Below are 23179 nucleotides of genomic sequence, written 5' to 3' on the forward strand. Positions count from 1 at the left end.
GGATTTAACGCCCTAAAGGACAGCGCATTATACGTTATTAAAACTGGGCAGGTTTCGCCCTGGGTCAGCCCGGCGGCTCCCTGGGAAGCCGCTCACACCACAGGGGGCGAGCTCAGGGCTGCAGCTCGCACAGCTGAGCTGAGCTGAGCATCCCTGGGCACACCGAGTCCGAGAACGGCCGCAGGACACCACGGGCACCGCTCTGTGCTGGGGACAAAAGCTCCATGCCAGGGACAGCCCTCGCACAAGGTGACACTTCTGTCAGGTAAAGCGCTCTGAGAAGGGGCTGTCCCTCCCTTGTCAGCTCCCCCTTCCCCCCCCAGCCCTCATGGGGTCTCTTGTCTTCCCCTGACTCTTCTTTTTGGTGGAGGGAAAGAACAAAGCCAGAGTTTATTTTAATTGTTTATTGTATAATATAAAACTACAAAAGTAAGACTGCTCATTTCCATGTACATTTGTCCAATTGTTTTTTTTGATTACAGCCCATACCTACATGTGAATACAGTAATCTGGTTTCAGATGTCTGTAATATTGCATAGAAAAGGCACAGCTCTAAGGTCTGTGGGAGGGGAAGGGGAAATACAGCCTTTTTTTCTTTTTTTTTTTCCTTTTTTTTTTTAATTTTGTTTTTACAATAACAAGCCCTGTTCAAACAACCATGCACTGAACATGTCACACTATTTACACCTTTTCCAGAATCTTGGCCTTTACAGGCACTAGTATGGAATATGCTCAGAACTAGACAGGAGTTGAGGTTGGGATTTTATCTGCAATTTGTGTTTTTAAAGAGGTTCCAGAACTTGCATTAGGCTTATTTTCAGAAAAAAGAAAAAGTGCTTAAGAAGAACTAATTTATTTTAAAATGTTCAGTCTCATTAATTTATAGAATATCAAAAGCAACTTGCACAGAAGCAGGATACTGAAATCTGATGGGGGTTGGGGAGGGGAAAGAACAAAACCAAACCAAAAGAAACCCTGTAACAAGAACAAAAAGTTCACAACATGCCAGAGTGAATTAAACCGTTTGTCAGAGAGGACCCATTGCGATTTACTCAATTTAATGGTAATGAAGTGTAAACTTTGGATTCAAAATACCAGTTTTAAATAACCACGCAGCATTGAGGAAAAAACCAAATTACCTTTCAGAAGGTCTGAATTTCTGCTGACAGTGATTGCTCCAGAGAGTGGCTCTCCTGTCATGCTGTTCCAGTTGACTGCAAGGAAGGTGCCAGATCGATGCCACTTAAAGCTGCTCCTTCAAGAGGGATGTTCCCCTTCCTTTGCCTGCAGGGCTGTGGGATCCTGCTGGACTCCAGAGGGACCTGTGGTGCCCAAGGACTGGCAGGTTGGATGCACAGAGCACCGTGAGTGGGTTGGATTTGGGCAGGCAAACCCTCTGCCTGGCCCTGCCTCCTGGCAACGAGGTGGTGTCAGCTCTGGCGCAACTTCTGGGGCTGGAGGTACCGTCCTGCTGCCTTCTCCAGTTGTCCAGCCCCAGGGATTTCCGCTGGGCCTTCCAAGGGTGTTTAAAATTTAAAAAAATACAAAAAAAAAAAATCACCTTTTTCAACCTTTTCTTGGCCAGCATGATGGAGGTGATTGCATTTGCTCCTGTAGCGTGCCAAGGGAGGCCCCTCTCAGGAAGCTGATGGGGGTAGGAGCCTGATTAGGGCTAATTTTGAACTTAAAACTGTCCCTCCTCCATACCTTTTTTGCATATTTCAAAAAACCAGACCCATATTAGAAAAAGTGTGTAGGGAAAAAATAATCCTGTGATCCATGCATATCCTGACTGGAACTCAGTTCATTCTTTCTGAATCTGGCTCCCATACCCTTTTTCATACAGATTTACATTCCTACAAGAGGATACATTCCTACCATACATTCTGTACATGTTACAATCCAGATGTTGTTAGCTTCACAATAAAATAAATATATTTACAGAAGAAAAAAAAAAGAATAAATAATTTATGAAAAAAAAAATCACTTCAAATCCAAAGCTCTTTCATTCTGCTCCCATCTTGTCACTTCATTGCACGTTAATGTCTTATCTCCATCCCTGGTGTAGGTCTCAGAGAAATTCCATGCATGGCTGCTGACAGGACCACGGCAAAGGCCAAGCTAGAGACAGTCAGTGACTGCAGGGAGAAAGCCACAGCCAAGCCCTTCCAGCCCTGGCCTGCACCAGCTTTCCCAACCTTTTGCTGAGTCCTGTAAGTCTCAAGTATGTTTCTGTCCTATGGGATTTCTGTAAGGGTTCTGCCACAGGACATGTGCTTCAGCACCAACGAGCCACAGACATCATCCAAGGGGTGAAGTGGATTTAGAGCTTTGTGGATACAAAGCCTTCAACTAAACCCCACTTAACACAGGTCTCCAAAAACGGCATTGATGGGAGCTTTTGCCTTTGTGGTGTTTGTGTAAATATGTTACTGTGTAAATGTGTAACACCACCCCCACCCCCCCAAAAAAAAAAATGGCAGCTCCAGCAAAACTGCAAATCAGTTTTCAACCATGGCAAGGCAAATGCCTGCCATGTGAAACTGGTGGTGTTACAGGTCTGTGCAGATGACACCCCTGGCTAAGGTGTTCCCAGGTACCAGAGAGGCAGAATCAGGCAGGGCTGTTGGTTCTCCCACAGGGGCCAAGGACTGTGGCTGAGCAAGGGCCCGGTGTGAGCCAAAACTGTCCCTCCTCCTTCCCCACCCCTCCCTTCCCATGGTCCCTAAAGCTACACTTGGTCAATGGTTTCCTGTTCGAAGCAATCACTTACTTTCTTTTTAGGCTGTGTAAGGAAATATTACTGCAAATCCATTGGCATCCCAGTGCTCCACTGAGTTCACCTTGGGAAAAAAGAAAGCAAACCCAACCCCTCATCCAGTGCCTCCCCCTCCCTCCTCCCCCAGCCCCACGTCTCACCCTGGGAGCCAGAAGCGTGTTTTGCAGCTGTACACGATGCATTTCATTTCCATTAGGAGTTCCTTCATTGCAAAAACGTATTTGCTTTTATCCTGTGTCTGTGTGCATATCTACGTTACATCTACCTATACACTAATAAATATATATGGCCTGTTTTAAAGTGCCAATTTATTAAAAAAGCCGCCTCCTCAAAAGGCAGGCAAGACCCAATTTCTTCCATGACAAGAAGGGAGCAGAACTGACTGAATATTGCCAAATGACGTAAAACATAATTTAAAATTTCTTAAATAAATATAAAAGTTATTCCTAAAGAAGCCGTAGGCATGTCAACAATACAGGTTGTAACCGGCACTCAACAACTAAAGTACCATTGGAAAACTAAAATGCCATAGCAACTTCAGCAATAGGCATGATACATCGCAAACATTTTTTTTCTTTTTAAATTAAATGTACACCACAAAGAACTTCAAAAAAAAAAAAAAAAAAAGCTATTGGTGCAGTAAGGAGAAGACTTCTCAGGTGTTACGGGGGAAGGGGGGGGACCATGCATAGAAAGCTGTGTCTGTATATTCGTTGTAAAACGGGTCTATAAAGTGTAAAGCAGGTAACACAGTTGATACAAGAACCCAACTCTATACGAGATGCCAAGTGATGTCACACGACTGGCTCCAGTTTCAACAGCAATGGATATTAAAGCAAGTCCATCCAGTGCAGGTACGAGATGAGCTTCACTGCAGTAATACTGAAGTTGCCTTTTTTTTCAGCACTTAGCACAGTGAGGTGGGAGAGGGGAGGAGAAATGCTCCAAGAAAGGGCGGGCGGGCGCTCCCAGCCCCACTCTCCCGCCCGCGCCCATCAGTCAGTCAGGAGGATTTCCGGGAGAGGTTGGCTCTCGGTGGGCGATGGGCACGTTGCTCCCTGCCAAAACCGTTCCCAGGAGCTTCGGGTGAGGAAGTGCTGATGTGCCGCCCATGCCGAGGCTCCGTGTCCGGCGGGATGGATGCCCTGGCACGGGGACGTGGGCGGGCCTGGGGACAGCCCGGTGTGGTGCCGGGGCGGGAGCTGCGGCCACAGCAGAGCGCTCGGGGACCTCTTTGGGGGAAGTTCCACAACTGTTTCCTGCCAACTGCTTCACATACGTGTTGGAAAAGGACATGGCTCTAAGTTTCAGGAATCACAGTAGTGCGCAGTGGGTACAGCAGGGAGCAAACACTTGTGAAACTCCGACAGAAGCAGCTCCCAGCCCTTTCTTAAAGCACTTTTTTTGTTTGTTTGTTTGTTTGTTTGCATTCAGGGAAACCGACTGCAGGCTTATTTGATCCAATTTTCTCTTTGCACCATACACATATAAAACATTACAACTCTGTATAAAAGTACAAGTGGTTCTTGTACATCTGAATTATGCAGGAACTATGTGAGCAAATCCTATCAAAATAGCTATTTTTTGTGTGTATAAACAGCATTTGTTTTTAGAAAAAACAATATCATAAACTGCAGAATCTGTACAAAAATATAAAATAAATTTGGGCAGCAGTTTCTAAACAGCCATGTAAATGCAACACTTAAAGAGGAGCAGGTTAATGCCTCCAAAAGGCTGAATTGCTAAAGTCAACCTATACAGGGCTAAAATGGTATTGAGATTATCTAAATAATAAAATTTTTTACCTCTTGCAATAAAACTTATAGAAAAAATAGACAAGTATGCACATGCAATTTACAGCTTTCCCCAACATAATCCTTGTGCTTAGCTTTCACCTTTTTTTTTTTCCTTTTTTTTTTTTTTCTTTTTTTTGTAATAACATAACATTGTCTACAATACATATTCTTTCCTATACCAGGATATTCGGTCTTCCTTGAGGAACCACTTTAAAAAAAATACATTAGAAGTGGTCATACATGGATGAAGGCACTCCAACTCTGCTCGAAGCAAAAACTAGTGTGATCCTTTTCTTTTCAAAAAAGGCAAGCAAGGATGCATGCACAGTGCTGTGAACTGGGGCTGGGAGGGACTATGGAAATACTACCAAGTGTATATACTGGTACTTAAAATTTAAAAAAAAAAAAAAAAAAAGTTGCTATATTTCTAATATTTTAAGACCCAACAAGCACCTCCATGATGTGATCCAGTTCTGTGAGATCCATTTTGAAAGGCTGATTTGGAGTTACTGGCTGACTGCTGTACGGAGCGAGAGTTTTTAGGAGCTCATCTGCTGAGACAGGAGCCATTTTCGAGGCGGCCCCCGTGGCAGACGTGCAGGGGTCAAAATCATACATGGACGTATCAATGTCAGCGAACAGAATGTCATCCAGGGTCAAGTCTGTGAGGAAACCTGTGGAAGCTGTGATCTCAAAGTTGCCAGGTAGAGAGTCCATGAGTTTGGATTCAGCCGTTCTGCTCTCCGGGAGGCCCTCGGGCTTGTGGATGTTGGACTCGCTGGGATGGGCTTTAGAGTCATCGGCTGCTGTTTCGGCTGCTACTGCCCCTGCGGAGGTAGGTGCTGGACAAAGCTCCTCGATTTCATCCAAGGCTGAGGAGAAGCTGTCCTTTACTGGTTGGAGAGCGGGAGGTGGTGGTTTTGTTGGACCATCGTGCTGGACAGTCGGGGAAGTGCAAAAAGTGTCGTCCTCGAGCAAAGAGGCTGGGGTGAGGCAGGACTCCAGGGGCATAGCGCTTACGAAGTCAGTGGGGAGCAGGGGCTGGGAGGCGAGGTGGCTGAACGCCGGCTGGGCCTCGCGGAAGTTGTCGCTGAGAGGGTCGGCAGGCTGGGAAGCGGTCACAAACATGGGCCTCAAGCTGCCTTCTTGTTTGAGCTCTTCCTGGATTCGCCTCAACATGTTGTTAATTAAAACTGTCTTTTGCAAGCTTGGCTCGGTTAATGGCCTGTGGTTATAAAGTTTCATAAGGGAAATGTTGAAGATAGTCTGACGCTGTAAGGTGTAAGACACCTTAGAGGGACCGTCGGTGGGAGACACCACTTTGCCTTCCAACCCATCTTCATGCTCGTCAAACTTCCGCTTTCCTCCTTTCCCCAACATATATCTGAAAGGAAAGAGAGGAGACCCATGAAGACAGCAAAGCCAAGTGCCAAACTGACCACACAAACAGCTCGGGCTTGGCCCGCAGCAGCGTGATGAGGAAGCAGAAGCCGCCTTAAACGCAGTGCCCTGGTCCATCCTATTTCAGCAGGGCTACGCTGGTAAATTCCAAGCAGGGATTCAAACAGCATCTCTAATACTCAAAGATCTTGCATGCCTGGCAGCAGATTTCCCTCTTGCATACATTATGGTCCCCAAATATCTGCACAGAGGTGCACGAGCTACAGATACTGCACTGGAAGTTTCTTTATGTTTCCTGACTGATGCAATGCTATGCCTGGGAATACAAACTTAAAGCACCAAGGTTCTTACAATGAATTTCCTTTTTTTATTCAAAAGCTCGCTTACAGGGGAAGGGAGGCAAAGCTCAAGCAATTGTATATTAAGAGAAACCTTCCCAGAGAAGATGGGAGATCCAGCCCTTCGGTACACCAGGATACACACATATGGGTTTATTTAACTGATCGCCTAAGGACTGAACAACCAGAGCAGGAAATGCAGTTATTACACTCAGAATTAGTTAAGTTATAGATAAAGAAGAAGATCTGTCAAGTCTTTTAGTCTAATCTCTGCACTACACTCTGCTGCTGGTCAGACGGCAGATTTTGAAGGAAACAAAGGGGATTTTACCAAACTTGCCCCGCATTATAAATAATTTCTGAGCTAAGATTAAAGTAGGGCAGTTCAATCCCCAGTGCCATCTCTTCCAAGATGTTTCACAGCGCCTGGAAATGCTCCTCTACCCAGCACAGCCCCAACCTCATTTTGTCACCATTATTTTTGTGACATGAAGATCCCCCCAAACGCAGAGGAATGAAGGAATTGCTGTGCTGTGACAGTAGCACGACCTGACGTTCTGCTCTCTCATTTTCCCAGGTTGAGTGGTGAGGTGGTGGAGCCCTAAGCCACTCACTCTTTTAATAGGATCACATGCAGCTCCCTGTTCATTTTAAAGTGTTTAACATTTTAGCTCTCTGTTTAACAAAACTCTAATAAAATGGCCTTATTTTAAACAAACAAACAAACAAACAAAAACAAAACACAACAAAAACAAACAAATAAACAAAAAAAAACCAACATGGAAGAGGCTTTTCAGCCACAGCTACCCAGAAAGAAGCTGCAACAGCAATACAGACTTTTACCCCAAAGCTGACTCCTCTCATATGATGTAGTTACCATCCTAGGAGTCAAAATCCACCTTCCTTATTTGAGTACAATTCCCAGTTCTCCCAGTGGGATTGGTGCTTGCGAAATGACTGCACCAGACAGGTCTACCACCAGTTTGATGGTCGTACACCAGTTCTGCAGTAGGTAAGGACTTACAAACACCCCCAAGAATGAATGACAAACATTTAAGAGCCCTTTGGAAAGCAGGAGAGGGGCTAAAAGAAGTCAGGTTTTCAATGTCAGAAAAAAAGGGCTTCAGAAAGCATTTGCTGGGTGGTAAATCCAAAATCAGATCGGGTGAAGTGAGCCTCTTCTGGTTAAAAGTAAGTCCCAAATCCAGATAATTTTCTAGCATATTATGCAATTAAAAAAAGAAAGGCAGGGGGAGGGAGCAAGCTGAGCAGAGCTGAGGAACAGGTAGGCTGCCATCCAAGCTCCTTGGCCAGCTACCAGCGATTCCCGCGCCTGGAATCTTGGGTGAACAAAACCTCCGAAATTTAGCACTACTGCCGAAGTCTGGTTTTTCTCTGCTCCCTAGTGTCACTTCCACAGACTACTCTGGAGCTGTGCACATGAGTTTGGAGTGTGAGGGGGGGGCTTTGCTGTTCAAATGTTCATTCATGGTGGACACATTTCCTTCCACTTCGGACAGATAGAGCAAGAAAGGGAGGATCAAGCTAGCAAGAATCAAAACCCCTGCCCAATTCCAGCACGTTTTTAAGGCAGCAAGGCGTCAGGAGGAGGGGTAGCAGTTTTCCATCCCTTCCTGCTATCTCCTCCCCCTGAAAAAAGACAGACTCTGTCCTAAAGACATACCAGTGGCTCGTTCCACAATGCTCTATTTAAAGAAGACGTTTTTAAATGGCTTGGGGACTAGAAGAGTTTTGAAGTTTGTCAGCCTCTGCCAGGAATGTATACAAACATCCACTGTACAAAGCAAACCCTTTCCCCCAGGATAAAGAAAACAGCCCAGGCTCCTTCCCTGTGCTCAGTTATTAATTATTGCCAGGTGACATCAGAATCATTTCAAACGAACCCAGTCAAGCCCATTTCCACCCAAGAGTGAGGTGCTGGTAGTTAGCACGTTTTTTAAGCTGATCAGTAAGAGCTATGGGATCATCATTAAGTAAACACTACGATAACCTCGCTACGTCATTTTCCAGGAAGCTCAGAAATGATTCAAGGTTTCCTGTATGTATGACTGTCAAGCTTTCACATCTCACTCAATCTTCACGTAGCTTGATTCAGAGCTTGCCCTTTTAAAAGATAAAATAGATCAGGCAACTCCCAGTTTCACCTACCAGCTTTTCGGCACAACTTTCAGTTTCCTTTCCCCCCCCACTAACACTCTCTGAGAGAGGGTTTAACCACTAAAGCACCAAAGCAGGATGCCAGCCTGAGAGCATGGTGGGTTTACTGCACCAAGGAGGGGGCTCAAACGAGCACCACTAGACTCTCAGCTTTACAGTTTTATTTTATTCCCTTCTCCTCTGGCATGCAAATGGGAATTGTAAAAAATCTTTTCCTCCGGTTTCCCTAAGTCGCTTTATTCACGCTAAGTGAAGCAAGGAGGCAGCATCTCTTTAGACCAACTGATAAGAGTTGGTGGAACCAGACATGCTTGTGGGCCTGCAGGTCTTCCTCTGGTTCTCCATGAAGGAATTACACAGTTTCTAACCACGGGGGCTTAAGACAATGTTGCCTGCTTGTCATCTCTTCCCTCCTTCGACCAACAGTATCGCTCCTATATTAAAGAGATCAGTTTTGTATGTCTTTTAGGATACCAAATACTGGTGTTTTTTAAAAAAGAAGCTGTACAATACCAGCATTTAATCTGAGTCAGTTCTGTTCATCTCAAAACTCCTGCTGGGAAAACAAAAATGCCAGGCTTGCAGATCAGCTTAACCAAAGATCAGTGCAAAATGAGCTAAACCTGCACCACCCCAAGTGTCAAAAGACAGAGTCGTCCTACCAAGTCATACAGCCCCTAACAGGGGCAGCCAGACAACAGCAACCCACCCAAATGCAAGACTGGACAGGCAGAGACTGAGGGGCACGTTCATGGAGGGTCTTTCATGCCTCTATTTTGGCCGAGCACCAATCTCAGACAGATGTATTCCTGCTGCGTTTTCATCCATCCCACTAAACATCATTTTGAGGTCAAGTGTTAGGAGTTGAGACAGGACATTGCTTTGTTGTTGTCGATGTTGCTTTATTAAAGGGTGTTGCAGGGTTTTGGGTTGCAACTTAAGTTTTCAATGTTACTCACGTATGTGGAACCAGAAAGCTGAAGAAAGACAACGGAAAAGCTGCACTTATCTGGGGATTGGAGGCGAGGGGGAGTTACTTGGAGATCTTCCCCAATATTATCTACCAGTTGGCTCCCTCTCTGGAAGACCCAGAACCAAAAGCTAAACCACTGTTGCTGAGAAAAGATTCAACTTGCTTTTTTTGCCCATTTAGGGTGATTGCACGCGCCTCAGCGCCAGAGAAACCCTAGCATTGTTTGGGAGTTGTCTTTTTCTAATTGAAAAACAAAAGTAATATTTTCTTTTTTTTTTTTTTTTTCATTTGCATGTCATTTAGCTTCCTTTTATTGGCTCCGCTCTGCTCTTCAGACAGAGCTGGGAAAAAATGTAGTTGGGGCTCAGCAGAAGAGATAATCAGCCTGGAGCGGATGGTTTTCTGGAGTCGACCATCATCGATTACACACAGGAAAGCTTGTGCAATGCCTGTGTCTCTGAGCCCACTTAGTGAGGAATCCTTGGCTCTCAGGAGGACAGAGGTATGTGCACACTGTGAGAGTACTGTATTTACTGATTGTGCTTTGGACGTTACACCTTGTCACTGCTGGACTACTTCTGAAGTCCTCTATAATCCTGAGTTTGGCACAGACAAAAAGCACCAAATACGTTAAAATCGAGAGAAAAAGCGATCTGGCTCACCCACAATAAACTTTAATGTTAATTCTCAAACTTTAATGTTAATTCTCAAACACATTTAAGTTTTAGATGTCTCTCAAGACTGAGGGCTCTTCTTGGAAATCAATTCTACAATCCACAAGGCCCCCCCTGCTCATCAAGGCAAACAGGAAAGAGAAAAAGAAAGGGGAACTGAACCCCAAGAAGAACAGCAGAAAAGGGTTTTTAAGAAGTCATTATTTCCACTCACAGATTTACGCCACCCTTTTGGTCAGTGTAGAAGATGAACAGCTGAAAAGACTGAGGTTCACCTTCATAACCAACACCATGCTGCTCAAAAAGCTAAAAGCACCAAACCCCAGAGTCCACGGGCCATCATTCCTCCCCACACAGCCGAATGCTGAAAGACAGGTGTGAACCACAGGGGTTTGTGTGAGAAGTGCAGTTTGATGCAGGACCAGTTACTTTCTGAAATCTTGGGTAATTAAAACCACTGAGTGGGGAGGGGGAAAGGAGAGAGAAAGAAAAAGGCTACTTGGGGAAATTAAAATAAAACACTTGTGCATGAAACCCCCAACAAGGACCCTCAACACAAAAGCTCCCTATAAAATCCCCCCAAAATGCTATGAGAGTACTGGATTTGCACATTTGATTCCCAAACAAAGTTTCACACACCTCAAGTGTAAGTGAACCTCACCAGAGAACCTATCCAGTGAATTAGGCAAGTGCTTCCTGAGTCACTTCTGGCACATGAAATACAACTTTCCTCTCCTCCACACCTCACTCTTCATCCCTGAGGGTTCCATTGGTTGTATCCTGGCCCAACAGTAGTCAATGAGTGTTTTGTTACTGACTTCAGCAGAATCAGGATTTGGCACAGATAGCTGCAGGACCAAAATAAAATGGCCCTTTATGCCAACTGGGTTCAACTTGGCAAGACAAGGGCCAGATACTCCGAGCTAACAGAGTCAGGTTGAGCTGCTGCGAGGTATTTCAGTGCTGCCAGATCCAGCCTGAGGGACCACCTGAACTTCTAACTCACAAAGTATGTGTCCCCTAGAGCTAGGGAGGCAAACTGGTAAACCTCTCTCTTCCCATTCCCAAGGTCACAGCAGAGAGAGAGAGAGAGAAAGAGAGAGAGAGAGATCTGGAAGACCCCTGGCGCAGGACCATGGGCTCGCTCACCACAGAATGATGCTCCTTGTCCTGCAGGATCCTGGCAAGGCAGAGCAAACCTGCCCCAGCAGGTGGGAGCCAGCCTGCCTTCTGAGAGCACTGGCATCCTCCTCCCATTCAAAGTTAGAAAGGAAAAGAAACTGCAGAGGCAAAGGCCAACATAAACCTGGCACCGCCTCCCAGCCTCACTGAGAAGGAGGAGAGCTGAACAGCCCAGATGACAAGGTTTAACTCCAGGACTTGGAGCGAATAAGCAGCATGGACTTTCAGAGGCGACAGCCACAGCACGATGAAAATCGCCCCTCCTCGGGGATTTCATCTGTTGACACCGGAGTCTCTAAATCCTGGCACGGCAGCATTCCCGGGAGCTGGGACAGCGTGTACCACGCAGTGCCGCACGGCCACGCTCCCGGTGCTGCAGCTGGCTCGCTCTGTGTACACACACTGGCCAGGGCTGGGGCAGGGAGGGGGGGGTTCCTTTTTCCTCTGCAACAAGGCTGTTGCTCGGGATCTGGTGCAGACTCCACTCGTTGGAGTGTACTGCATCCATGTTGCCTGGCTAGAGAGGGCTCCTGACAACTAATTGCTGCCTGGTAGGAATTGGGTTTCACGTCACATGTGAGTTAAAAAACAAACCCCCAACCCCCAAAGAGGAGCTGTGCTGGGGTTTCTGTCCTCACCAGACCCAGTGCTCAGGCATTCCCCATTTACAAGGTTTGTTTTTCCCTGATATATCTTACATTAATTTTGGCTGCCCCCCCCCACTGCCTTTTTTTTTTTTTTTTTTAAACTGAGTGAGGTTTAATAAGCACTTACAAAACTCCTTTGGAGTATATAAAAAAATTGGCCTCCTGGGTAGCTCCGTGCTTCCAGAGTACAGGGAATTGTTTTTATGTTTGCAAGCCTTTGCTGCAAGGGTGTCAGTGCCAGCAGTGACTGAGTGGCAGATACTTTTCTCATGCATATTTCACAGAGACCCAACTCTTCCCAGCTCCTGTGGTGGTGGGTAAACCTCAGCTCTTCCAGAAGAAACAGAGAGGCAAGCAAAGCTCCTTAGCACCCCTACTCCTGCATTTAGCAAGAAAGGCAACTTCCCTCTCCCTACACAGCCTTAACCCCTGCATTAGACACCTATGAGTGAAGACTGTGGGGAGAGCAAGCTGAGTGACAGGGGTCTTCTCTAGTCTCAAGTTAAAATCAGAAGGAAAACCACTGTGGGTGACTCTCAGATGCTAATCTAAGTAGGAATTAGTTAAGGACTGTGCAGGGAAACCTCTGAGCTTCCTCTGCTGTCTCCTGTTTGCCAAACTCTCATTTGAGAAGCACCTGAAGTCGTGCAGGTCTCGTGGGGTTTGACTTTGATACTCGGAGCCCGGAGTCCCCAGGTCCCCGAAGGAGTGTCCATGTTAATCAGAAAGTAAGGTGAAGCCTTCCCTAGCAAATAAGCAATGCAATTATAAAGCCAGTCAATAGTGTAACGCCAGCCAACGTGTTCCAGTGATATTTTGAAACTGTAATCTGATCCTACTGTTTCCATCCTCGTGCCTTGCCTGCTCTCCCTTGTTGCATACTGTACTATTTGAGGCCCAGAGGGCAAAGCAAGCTCTCGCTGTTTGTTCATGATCAGAAACTGCATTTGGAGCGAGAGCTCTGCGTGCGCCGCCCACACCACTTTCTTGATAGTTTCTTAAACTTCCAGCTGCTGAAGCCCTGCTAGAAGGCTCTGCAAAACAACCAAAAAAAAACACAAACTCCACTCCTGCCTTCAGTTTCCAGCTCCTTTTCACCATGCTTAAAAAAAAAAAAAAAAAGAAAAAAGCAAAGCCACAGTCTGAGGCGATCTCCGACTCCGTAGTGTGTTAAAGTCTTGCAGGAAACATATGCTTCTATTAAATTGGAAACAGTTTCTAATGCTGTCAGTTTGCTAAATGTAACATGTTCCCCTGGAAGAAGTGGATAAGTTTTAATGTTTTTGACTAACTGCACACATCCAAACAGAGTACGTCTGATAAAGCTGGAATGGGCTCCAATAAATATAGCTTAGAATAAATTACTGCCTCATTAAGTAATTGTTTGGAAAAAGGACAGCAGGTTTTCTAGATTACAACTGTGTTATTAAGGGTGTTTATAATATTAGGAATTCTATCAGGGTAGCAGAACTTAATGCAAGTTTAAATCAGAGGAGCACTTGTTAGCTCGTTAAAGCATTAAAGACTACCCTGGCACAACTAGAAGGTGAACAAGACTGCACAGGTTCTGTGCATGGAAAGTTAGCAAGGCACATTGCAAACCACTTGAGGCTGAAGGCAACAGCAAAACCCTCAGCAACTCTGGCAAGTCCTTTTCAGTATGAAGCAAGAGGGGGGATATAGATGGGTAACACACCAGGGCTAAAAACCATTTATTCAAAATAGGCTTTATTCATGTACAGGAAGAGTGTTGTCTTTACTGGAAATAAAAAAAAGAACAGGTTTGGATTGCCCAGCAGAACTAATTTCTGCCTCAAAGATCTCAGAGCCAAAATGTCAATTCTCACATGTTCTGCTTCAGACAGGACTTCCCATGAGCATCCTTACAAACAGCACCCAGAAGATGCAAACAAGCCCCCCCAGCCTGCCCTCTTTTGGTGTTGTCCTTAAATGGAAGCTTTATGAAACAAGCCCTCTATGATTCCTTACGCTGCCTCAGCCCTTCACAGGCCTGGTGCAGACACGGCCCTGCCGACCACCAACCCTGGCAGCACCTGCTTTGAGGCAGATCAGAGCGGGGGAGTTCCCCCTTCCCAGTATCAGGAGCTGCTTTGCTAAGGGTAGCTACTGAGGGGAGAGAGATTTTCAACAAGATGGCAAAGTTGCCCTCACCTCGGGTCACCTCTGTGCCAAATCTTCTTTATACCCTTCCCCAGAATGGCTGCACATTCCGTCACAGTGCCCGTGCCACCACACAGGAGCCTCCTCCCCAGGGTTCAGCTTAGCTGAGACTCTGGGCTTCCAAGAACCACCAAAAGGAGTCCAGTCAAGGTTATTCTGAAATTTGGGTCTCCATGGGGCAGCAGCCAGGCCTGCCAAGTGTGAATGAAGTTCCATCGTGGTGTGTACATACGGGCTCAGTGGCTCCCTGCCAGTATCAAAAGCTCAAGGACTGGGAGCCACTTCACACACCTGGGCATCAGCAGCAGGAAATCAGAGCTGCAGTCAAGCAAACCAGGCACAGCACTAGGCCAGATCCTCTCACTTTACTACGTGATTAGCTGATTATTCAGCAAACTCTGCTTGTTGTCACACAAAAAATATGCAAGGGCTTCTACACACGAGCCTCCCTGGAATCGGCCAAGCAGCTCCTCCTGGCTCCACATCACATCACTGTTTCTTTCCCCAAGTGTGGCACTCTGGGCCTCCTTGTGTGGAAGGAGGAGATGCTGGTCTCACAAGCAAGACCATAGCACGATGAACTCCCCCCATCAGTGGACGAGGAGCCATGCCAGAGCCAGAGCATACAGCTCCGTGCAGTCTGGTTCTCCCAGACCCATTGTCTCTTCCAGAGGTGGAGCAGCAGCAATTAAGATGGTTGTGTACTGCTCCAGGGCCCAACTGAGCCCAGGGCTGACTGCCTTCCACTCCTCCCCACTGCAGAGCCAGCAGGCACTGGCACAGCGAAAGTGCTGGCTAAAAACGAGACACCACACTTGTAAATTAAATTCAAAAGCAATTCAGAAGGAGCTAGAACAGCCACCAGAAAGTGACACAGGCTAGGAACACACACACACACACACACACACACACACACTCCCTTTTCACTGCTAAAATTACACGCCTGTAATGACAAGATGCTACTGGTCAGACTCTGAGGGAGAATGATGAAATAGCCAGCCCGGCTGTACCTCCCTCCTCCCCTGCACTGTCGCACGGAACAATGGATTACGGCAACCTTGTGTTGCATTGTACAAGACATCTCCATTGGCACGTGCACGTCACGGGCCAGCTGATATTTTTAGCAATTGCAGACCCATCCTCACTGGATGTGTGTAATTCCCACAAAGGTTAATGAGGACTGTGAGTGCATCCAAGAGAGACGAGACCCCTTTGTGTATAATAAAGGGAGAGAGAGTTTTTTTCTCACCTATGTATAATTACTTTGTTTGAATCCTATCGCAGCATCTTTTTCCCCAAAGGAATCCTTGTTTTTCCCCCTTGTCACAGACCCTTAATAAACACATGGGGGAAAAACAATACCCACACTACTGTGGAAAGAACTGAATGATTTGCCAAAAAGTAGGTTATTGCTCTGAAAACAGTGTTGAATAAATTATCACAGTCAAACTGAAAAGCAGCGAATGACAGGAGGGAAGGAAACAACAACAAAAAAAAAACTCTGAAGAAATATATACTGCAAAATGCACCATAGGTCCCCGCAATGACAAGTCATTTTAGCTGCAGATTTTATTTGCTAACCAGTTTCTCACTACTGAGAGTTAGAAGAAGAGAAAAGAAAGGTGTTTCCCTGGAATTTTTTATAGTAGCTTTAACAGCATATGAGTTGTTTTCAACATTTTTGCTTAAATGAATTGAACACAACCCTGTAAACAAATACATTATGTGAAAAAGCACCCACTCACCCCACAAGTTTCTCTTAAAGAGGTGAAAAAGTTGTTGGACATTCCTCCACCATCAGTGAAAACAAAACAAACAAACAAAAAAAAAGGTAGTTAAAGTTTGACATGAAAGTCTGCTAAGATGGTGTTAAATGATGTTAACACTGATGATAACACTGGACTGAAAGGCCAGTGTACTAGAACTCTTGGCTTGTTGAAATACCAGCATATGTTCTCATGTCCTCTGAAGGAGCCTTCTGAAAACTGATTAAAGGGAACTTTGGCCAGCCTTGAACTATTTTCCACCTGTAAGAGCTATGAGTTCGAGAGGAAAGACATTGCACTTTTCATGGCACCTGCTTGATTTCACAATAACAACTACTACACAAAAGTGATGCTCTTTAAAAACAGCCACCATGGGATCCGTGTAACTTCTACATATAGCAATTTAAACGTTTTCAACTAAGCCATTTAAGCCTAGATGGTGACACCCTTTAAAACAGCATATTTTGACAACATGTGTATTAAATCTGTATTTCGAAGCATGCTCAGTACGGGTCAATTATCACGGAACAAACAGACTTTTAACCACAAAATGAGTCTTTGGAAATTGAGAGTGGAAAACACAGAAGGAGAACAGCTCAGGTATGTCCTAGACTTCATATTCACTCAGGCACAACCCCATTCACCTCACCCAAGATAGTGTTACACTGATTTTCCCCACAATTAAAAGAAAAGGCCTTGCCCAAGCACATATGTATCACACATGTTCCCGTTCCCCTGCCTGCGAGGGGAAGCAGAGCAGCGACAGGAAGCTTGACACAGTGTGTTACACACACAGAAAACATTCTCCTCTCCCCTATTCATTCACGAGTTATTTGTGGAACACTTTAGTTAGGGGAGGAAAGGGTTGTTTAGAAGAGCCGGTTTTGCCGAACAGATGGGACAGGAGGGTAAGGGGGAGACAGTGAGCCAGGTCACAGGAGGGTAACCTAAGCAGGTTATTGTACCCCTGGGACAGCCAGCACGAAAGCACCTCGGTGGAAACCCCTCACACAGACTACAAAAGCCCAGGGCCCTTCTTCAACACAGGGCCAGGCACAAGAACTGACCAGCAACAAGTCACACCATGCCAAAAATGCTGAAATAGAGGGGTTTCTCACACACGGACAGCGGGAAAGCAAGATGTTACTGCTGTGTTTTTTTTTTTAACAACAAAACAAATAAACAAACAAAAAAACCCCACCACTGTGGTTTGCACTGAAATGCCAGTCTCCTATCTTGATGAAATGTGTATTTTAAAAATATGCAGATGATATGCATGCACGTGTGCATGTACCTACTACACCCTTTTTCCAAGGGAGAAAAAAAGTGCCTGTAAAAACACATGAAAAGTAAAGTTTGTGGAGGCACCGGAAGATGATGATGTATTACTGAATTAGGATTTAAAACTTCATTTTGCAGCTACCTGAAGTTAAGACAAAGCTGCCTTTAGGCATCTCAAACTAGTCAGACCTGCTATAGCAGTTGCACAGTCTGCTTCAAATATGCCCTCCACGCTCCTTTCAACCTCCACCCCAACATATATCCGCATAGTTTACCTCCAATCACGGGTGGTTCTTTCTACAGTGCAGTTCACTCGACCTTATTGCCTGCCTGGCACGACAGAAAGAGTTTTTTTAAGACTAATGTTACAGGCTACTGTAAGAAACTGTAAGAGAACAGCCATAATAACTGCTACATTTCCATTAAAGGTGAGTCTGGATCAAACAGTACAAGGGTTTCTGGAGGGGAATGGAAAATCTGGGATCAAGAAAACAGTTTTAATTGTTGCAGATCCTCTGAGTATGTTTTAGGGTGAGTTCAGATCTTTCCACCAATTCAGGGTTCCTTTGAAAAGGGAACTTCTTTTTTCTGCTACTTCCATATACTGCTGGATTTAAAAAAAAATTTAAAAGAAAACAACCCACATTTGCACTTTTCTCTTTGTATTCGACTATATTAGGAAAACAATTTTTACTCTAAATTCGCTGGAAACAAGCTGCCAGATGAAATCCAGTACATCTTACTGGTATGAATGCAAAGTAAACAGTCTTTGGCTCCTAATAATTACACAGACTGAGACTCATGTCATTCAATGCCACTTACAACTCAATTCCAGAGTCATATTAAGGAGAAATTTCTCTCTAAGACCACTGCTTCTTCAAAATACTGATCATGTCACACAGGCTGTGAACTTCAGACATTATATGGCAACACCTATGATTTTATGCACCAAGCAGAGGAGAGCACTGAACCAGGCCCCTCCTTTGGAAGGACACTGGTCTGAACTTGCCTAGAGCAGGACTCTGACCATGGTTTTACTATCGCTGCAGCAGCCTGAATCCACAGTCACTCTGATGTGGTGGTGGCTGCTGTCTCACCTGAGCTAGATGAGCCTCCAGCCTCAAAGGGACACGTGAAAACCAACAACTTGCTCTCTGGTGACTTCACAGTTTCTTTTTTTGCCCTTTCAAGCCTTCCTGCTCCTAGTCACAAGCCCTATCTGAAGATATACCCAATGCCCCTGGAGACTGCCCCAGCTCTCCCTTTGGAAATGCCCCTCAAATCAGCTCTTCCCCACCCCGAAAATCCCCTCTGTGCTGGAGGAATCTCCCAGCCAGCACATCTTCACAGCTCCTCCTGGCCACTTTGCAATGAACACCCAGCGTCTGTCATGTTCATCAGGAGCCATCGGTGAAGAAAAGGTGGCAGTGCAGTTTCTATTCTGCACAGTGACACCCCGTTTAACACCCCTACAGCCTTGAGACAGAGGGCAGGGACCCTGCTGTGACACATCCAGGCCTGTTGCTCCCACTAAACCTCTGCTGCCTCCCAGCCACACATTTGCTTTGGGCTTCAGTTTAGGCTTGATTTCAGCACATCCAACAGCAACGTTAGCACAGCATTTACAGGGCTTCCTTTCCCCACTTGTGTTGAACAGTTCAAGCATTGTTATCTTATTTTTTTGTTAGAGTGTTTGCCTTGGTAATGCTGAACAAACCTGAAGCTTCCACTACCGCAAACACAAAAATTGACTCTGTTTATAGAAGAAATAAAGAACTAACACATGTTGAGGGTCTCTCTCCATTTACAGAAAACAGGCAACATGACAGCACAGCTTCTCTGACCGGTGAAAGTTTAAAAATCAAAAGAAGTGGCAGAAAACACGCAATTACATCCCCCTGAAGAAAACGAGTGCTGTACTCAAGATTGGCAAACTTCATCTTCCGCAAACCATTAATTAGCAAAAGATTCATCAGCACTAAAGACCTGTGCTCAGTGCCAACCTGCTCACACTGAAGCTGGACCTTGCTCTCTCCTTTGGAACGCTCCTGATCTTTGGACTTGGTAACTGAAAGCTGCTGTTTCTGGCACTGATTCGCGTGCGTGTGTGCGTGTTAAGGAACCACTGCAACTGGAGCTGCCTCCTCGCGAGCCAGTTACGCATATAAAGCTGAGTTAAAAGGAGGTGTCTCTCTTGCCATCCAGCCCTTATAAGAAGTAGATCACCAGAAGACTACTTACACTTTCAAAGTACTGCATTCCCCCTGTTTGACAGATTACACTTTAAGATGTTACATAAAAGCAAAAATAGTCACAAGTATTTTGGATCACCTGTCTAGTGTTAGCGCTGCCAGAGATGAACTGTGCCAGGAGTGCTTTACATCAGCGTGAAAAAAGTCAAGAGTTCCCGAAAAAAAAAAAAAATGTTTTCCCTATGAAATATTTATTGAAAAAACAAAAGCAGCTGGCGTAAATGATGGCAAAACCCTTCAAACTAGGTATTGCATAAAATCTGCTGTACTTCGTGGAGACTAAAACAGAAATAATTTTAGAATATGAAATTTGAGGTTTCCCTCACTATTAGGACATTCTCTCAAACTCCTTGATGCCTCTCAAGCAGACAACTCAAGCACCTGGAGTACTTATGTTATTATTTCCACCAAAACACTGCAAAGCTCATTATTTCATCTTTCCCACTAAAATAAAAGCAGGTGTACAAAGGCATACAATGACAACTCTTAATAAATCAGCACCTACAGATGTATTTAATGCTCTTTAAGATTGCTTCCTCTGCAGACAAAACCTGGAGGACCTATGGCTATCAAGTTTCTTTTTGTTTGCTTTCAATCAGCTTCAGAGGAAAAGAAATCAGCTTGACACAAAAATCAAAGTGGTGTTTTAATATGCACAAAGTCTAGCTCCATTCGTTAGCAGTCCAATCCAGTTCCTGCAGAAAAGGAGTGGGTGGTTTTTGCTACCAACTTAAATGGAAGCAGGATCAGTCAGGAAAGGAGGAATATCTCCAGTTGTTACGTTAGATGCTGCAACACTTACCTGGACAATGGAAGTATTTCCAAGGACACTCTCTCAGATACCTGTCTGGCAGCACAAACTGCTAACCCTCCTCCTATCTCTACCACCACCACTAGCTCATTATGTTAAATCAGATTCCAAAGATACCATCTCATTATGTAAAAATGTATGCATTTTAACTTCAACCAGAGAGGGCTACTTTCAACTTACCCTGCTAAATCAACTGGCTAATGTCTACGTCAAGAGAAGTACAAGCAGCAACAACTTTTAAGAAAACACAACTCATTTCTATGGCTTGTTTCACCACGTGAAAGCTTCCTGTGCATTTAAGATCCAAACTGAGGTGCCCCTGTCAATTTTGAACCCTGTGAGAAGTCCGTAAGACACAGGCACCTTCATTTGTGCAGATGAACCCCTAAAATTATCAGAATAAAAAGGCAGAAAGTCTCGCTCCAACTCACACACATAGGCAGATGTTTACTCATCTGAGAGACACAAGCATAGAACTGGTGTTTGGGGTAACCAAGCCCCCTCCCACCGTTGTTTGAGCAATAGTACATTCTACGGTGGCCAAATCTAGCACCCACTGACGGCAGCGAGAGTCACCCCGATGACTGCACCAGGCACGAGATGAAAAAGCCTGGACTTTCCTGCTCCCGAGAGCTTTGGATCTGCCTGAGCACACGCCGCCACACGCAACAGCTCTGGCGCGCTGCACTGAAGTTCGGGTAAAGAAGCTGACAGCCCCCACCCCCGGATGGAGATAAAATGGGCAGATTTGCTTTATTTTACACCGGCAGCTGACCCACGGCCGTAAATCAGCCACCAAAGGGCCCACTGGACAGCACACACTCCCTCTCCTAGATTTTTAACAAAAGTGGCCCTGGGTTTTCCAGCTGTGCTTCACAAAATGCAAGAAATGACAGCAGGTAACTGTACTCCTATTTTCATGCTTAAGGAGAACTACTCTTTCCACATCGCGACACGAGCGAAGCAACAAACGCTCTAAATCAAAGCGGCATCGCAAAAGGACTTTTTTTCCAAGCGCTCACCAACCCTGAAAAAAATCCCAATAAAGGTATTTTTCGCCACCGCTTCCAAAAGATGAACCACCCTACCCACAAAAGCACCCGCCCCCACCCCCGGTCGCCTGTTTCTCGTGCTGGCGGTGCTCCCAAGGAAGACCCATGAGCGCTATCGCTCAGGGAAAAGACAGGCTAATCCCCTGCCCTACCACCAACCCCTGAGAGGGCCAGGCAGCGGGGCCAGCCGGGTCCTGCCCAGCCATATGTCAGCTTTGCCACAGCGCAGTGAAAGTCTCCCCCAGGTCCTTTTTAGCCCTGCCGGCACCACGGCACACACTCCTCGGGGTTCCCTGAAGCCCCCGCTCCTGCCGGGAGAGCGGGGCGAGGCTGCAGCCCCCCGGCTCCAGGGGCTCCCCGGCGCACAGGGGAACTTACCGCGGTGGCGCCGCTCGCCCGGCGTCGGATGGAGCCCGGCTGCTCCGGAGAGCACACCCGGCCGCGCTGTCGCGGCCGGCACGGCCACCTCGATTAAAAAAGTGTATTCCAGCTCCCCGCACCTGCTTCGGCCCGGGATCCCCGCGCATCGGCGGGGAAGGGGGTGTATTTTAAGGGCAACTCCGCCGCTCTCCCCTCCTCTGTTCATCTCAGCACGATTCCCCCACACACACACCCTCCCCCGCGGAGGAGAGGGGGAGGATCCCCGCCCCGAGCTCCTCTGCCCGGGCACCAATTTAAAGGTAGCGATAAAACAAGCCCCGATGACTCGCAAAGCCAGAGGGGGGTGCGTGGGGGTGTCGCCGGCTCCTGCCCCCCCCGCATCCCCCCAGCCCCACTCACCACATGCAGCTCCACCTGAGAACTAAAGCATGGAGAGGGGGAGGTCGGAAACTCTCGCCCTAGAGCAGCTCCATATGTCGCTCCTCGCCGCGCCGCTCCGGGGAGGGGCCGGGTGGGATGCGGAGGAGGAGGAGGAGGAAGAGGAGGAGGAGAAGGCAGGAGCAGGCGGCGTGAGGATTTAAGCCTCCGCTCTGCCCCGGCGGCTGCGATCACGCAGCATTATACAATGGAGGAGGAGGAGAAGAAGGAGGGGAAGGAGGAGGAGGAGGAGGCACCAGCCCCGGCACCCAGCACTTGCCGCCAGCACTGACGACAGGGGCGGCTCCAGCGAGCTCCTCACCCTCCGGACCGCGTCAAAGCTCCGCCTCGGCCCCGGCCTTCCTCCCCCGCCCCTACTCCCCCCTCCCGTTCCTCCTCCTTCTCCTCCTCCTCCTCCTCCTCCCCGCTCCCTCTCCCGCGGCTCCCCGCGCTGCCCACGCGTGCCCCGGCCCCGGGCGGGCGGCGCGGCCCCCGCAGCCGCGGGGGCTTCCCCGAGGAGCGCTGGGCCGGCACAAAGGATGGTGCCAGCACGCCCCGACCGCAAATATGACAAGTATCCCCGCTATCCGGTGGCGGGGACACAGCCAGGGAACGGGGCTCGGCCAGCGGGGCTGGCCCCCAGGTCACCCAGTACCCCCCCAAAATTACCACCACCATGACCACCTCCGGTCAGCCCCCGTCCGGGCCAAGCAGAGCTGGGGGCTTTGGGGGAGTGGGGATAAAACCCGGAGCGCTGGCGGCCGCCCCCCGCCCCGGGAGCTCACCTGGGAGCCGAGGGAGGCAGCGGCCCCCGTCCGTGGAATCCTCGCTGCTAATTTGGGCTGTGCAGATACCACCGAAGCACAGAAATGAGGCCAAACGGAGATGTTCGAGCGCGCGAAGACTTGGGGGCAGGGGGGGAGCGCTCGGCACCAGGCGCTATCTGGAAAGAAGACGATTATTTTAAGTCACCTCAATGATTGTGTTTGGAAAGGGGCTGTAATCCCAGCCGGCTCTGTTAAAGGCGATTCAAACACCTTACAGTTTTGGCTGCAGCCCCAGCGGCATCT

The 23179-nt window shown here is 47.0% G+C and overlaps 1 protein-coding gene across 4 annotated transcripts in view; it reads right to left on the bottom strand.

Annotated features, from left to right (window-relative positions):
* Positions 1-389: 389 nt before the first annotated feature.
* The window catches only part of SERTAD2 (SERTA domain containing 2), an 87241-nt gene continuing 64451 nt past the window's right edge, over positions 390-23179 (bottom strand). The window contains exons 2-3 of one of the 4 annotated variants that reach the window (XM_050316690.1): positions 22895-23052; positions 390-5959 (exon numbers count right to left, since the gene is read on the bottom strand). In XM_050316690.1, coding sequence (XP_050172647.1) covers positions 5011-5955 — 945 coding nt within the window. In that variant the 5' untranslated portion in view covers positions 5956-5959; positions 22895-23052 and the 3' untranslated portion in view covers positions 390-5010. Of the gene's footprint in view, positions 5960-21689; positions 21839-22894; positions 23129-23179 lie in introns of those variants that run through there. The other 3 variants (XM_050316691.1, XM_050316689.1, XM_050316692.1) reach the window with 3 other exon arrangements.

Source organism: Myiozetetes cayanensis, unplaced genomic scaffold, assembly GCF_022539395.1.
Source record: "Myiozetetes cayanensis isolate MyiCay16 unplaced genomic scaffold, myiCay2020 scf2-11, whole genome shotgun sequence".
NCBI lineage: Eukaryota > Metazoa > Chordata > Aves > Passeriformes > Tyrannidae > Myiozetetes > Myiozetetes cayanensis.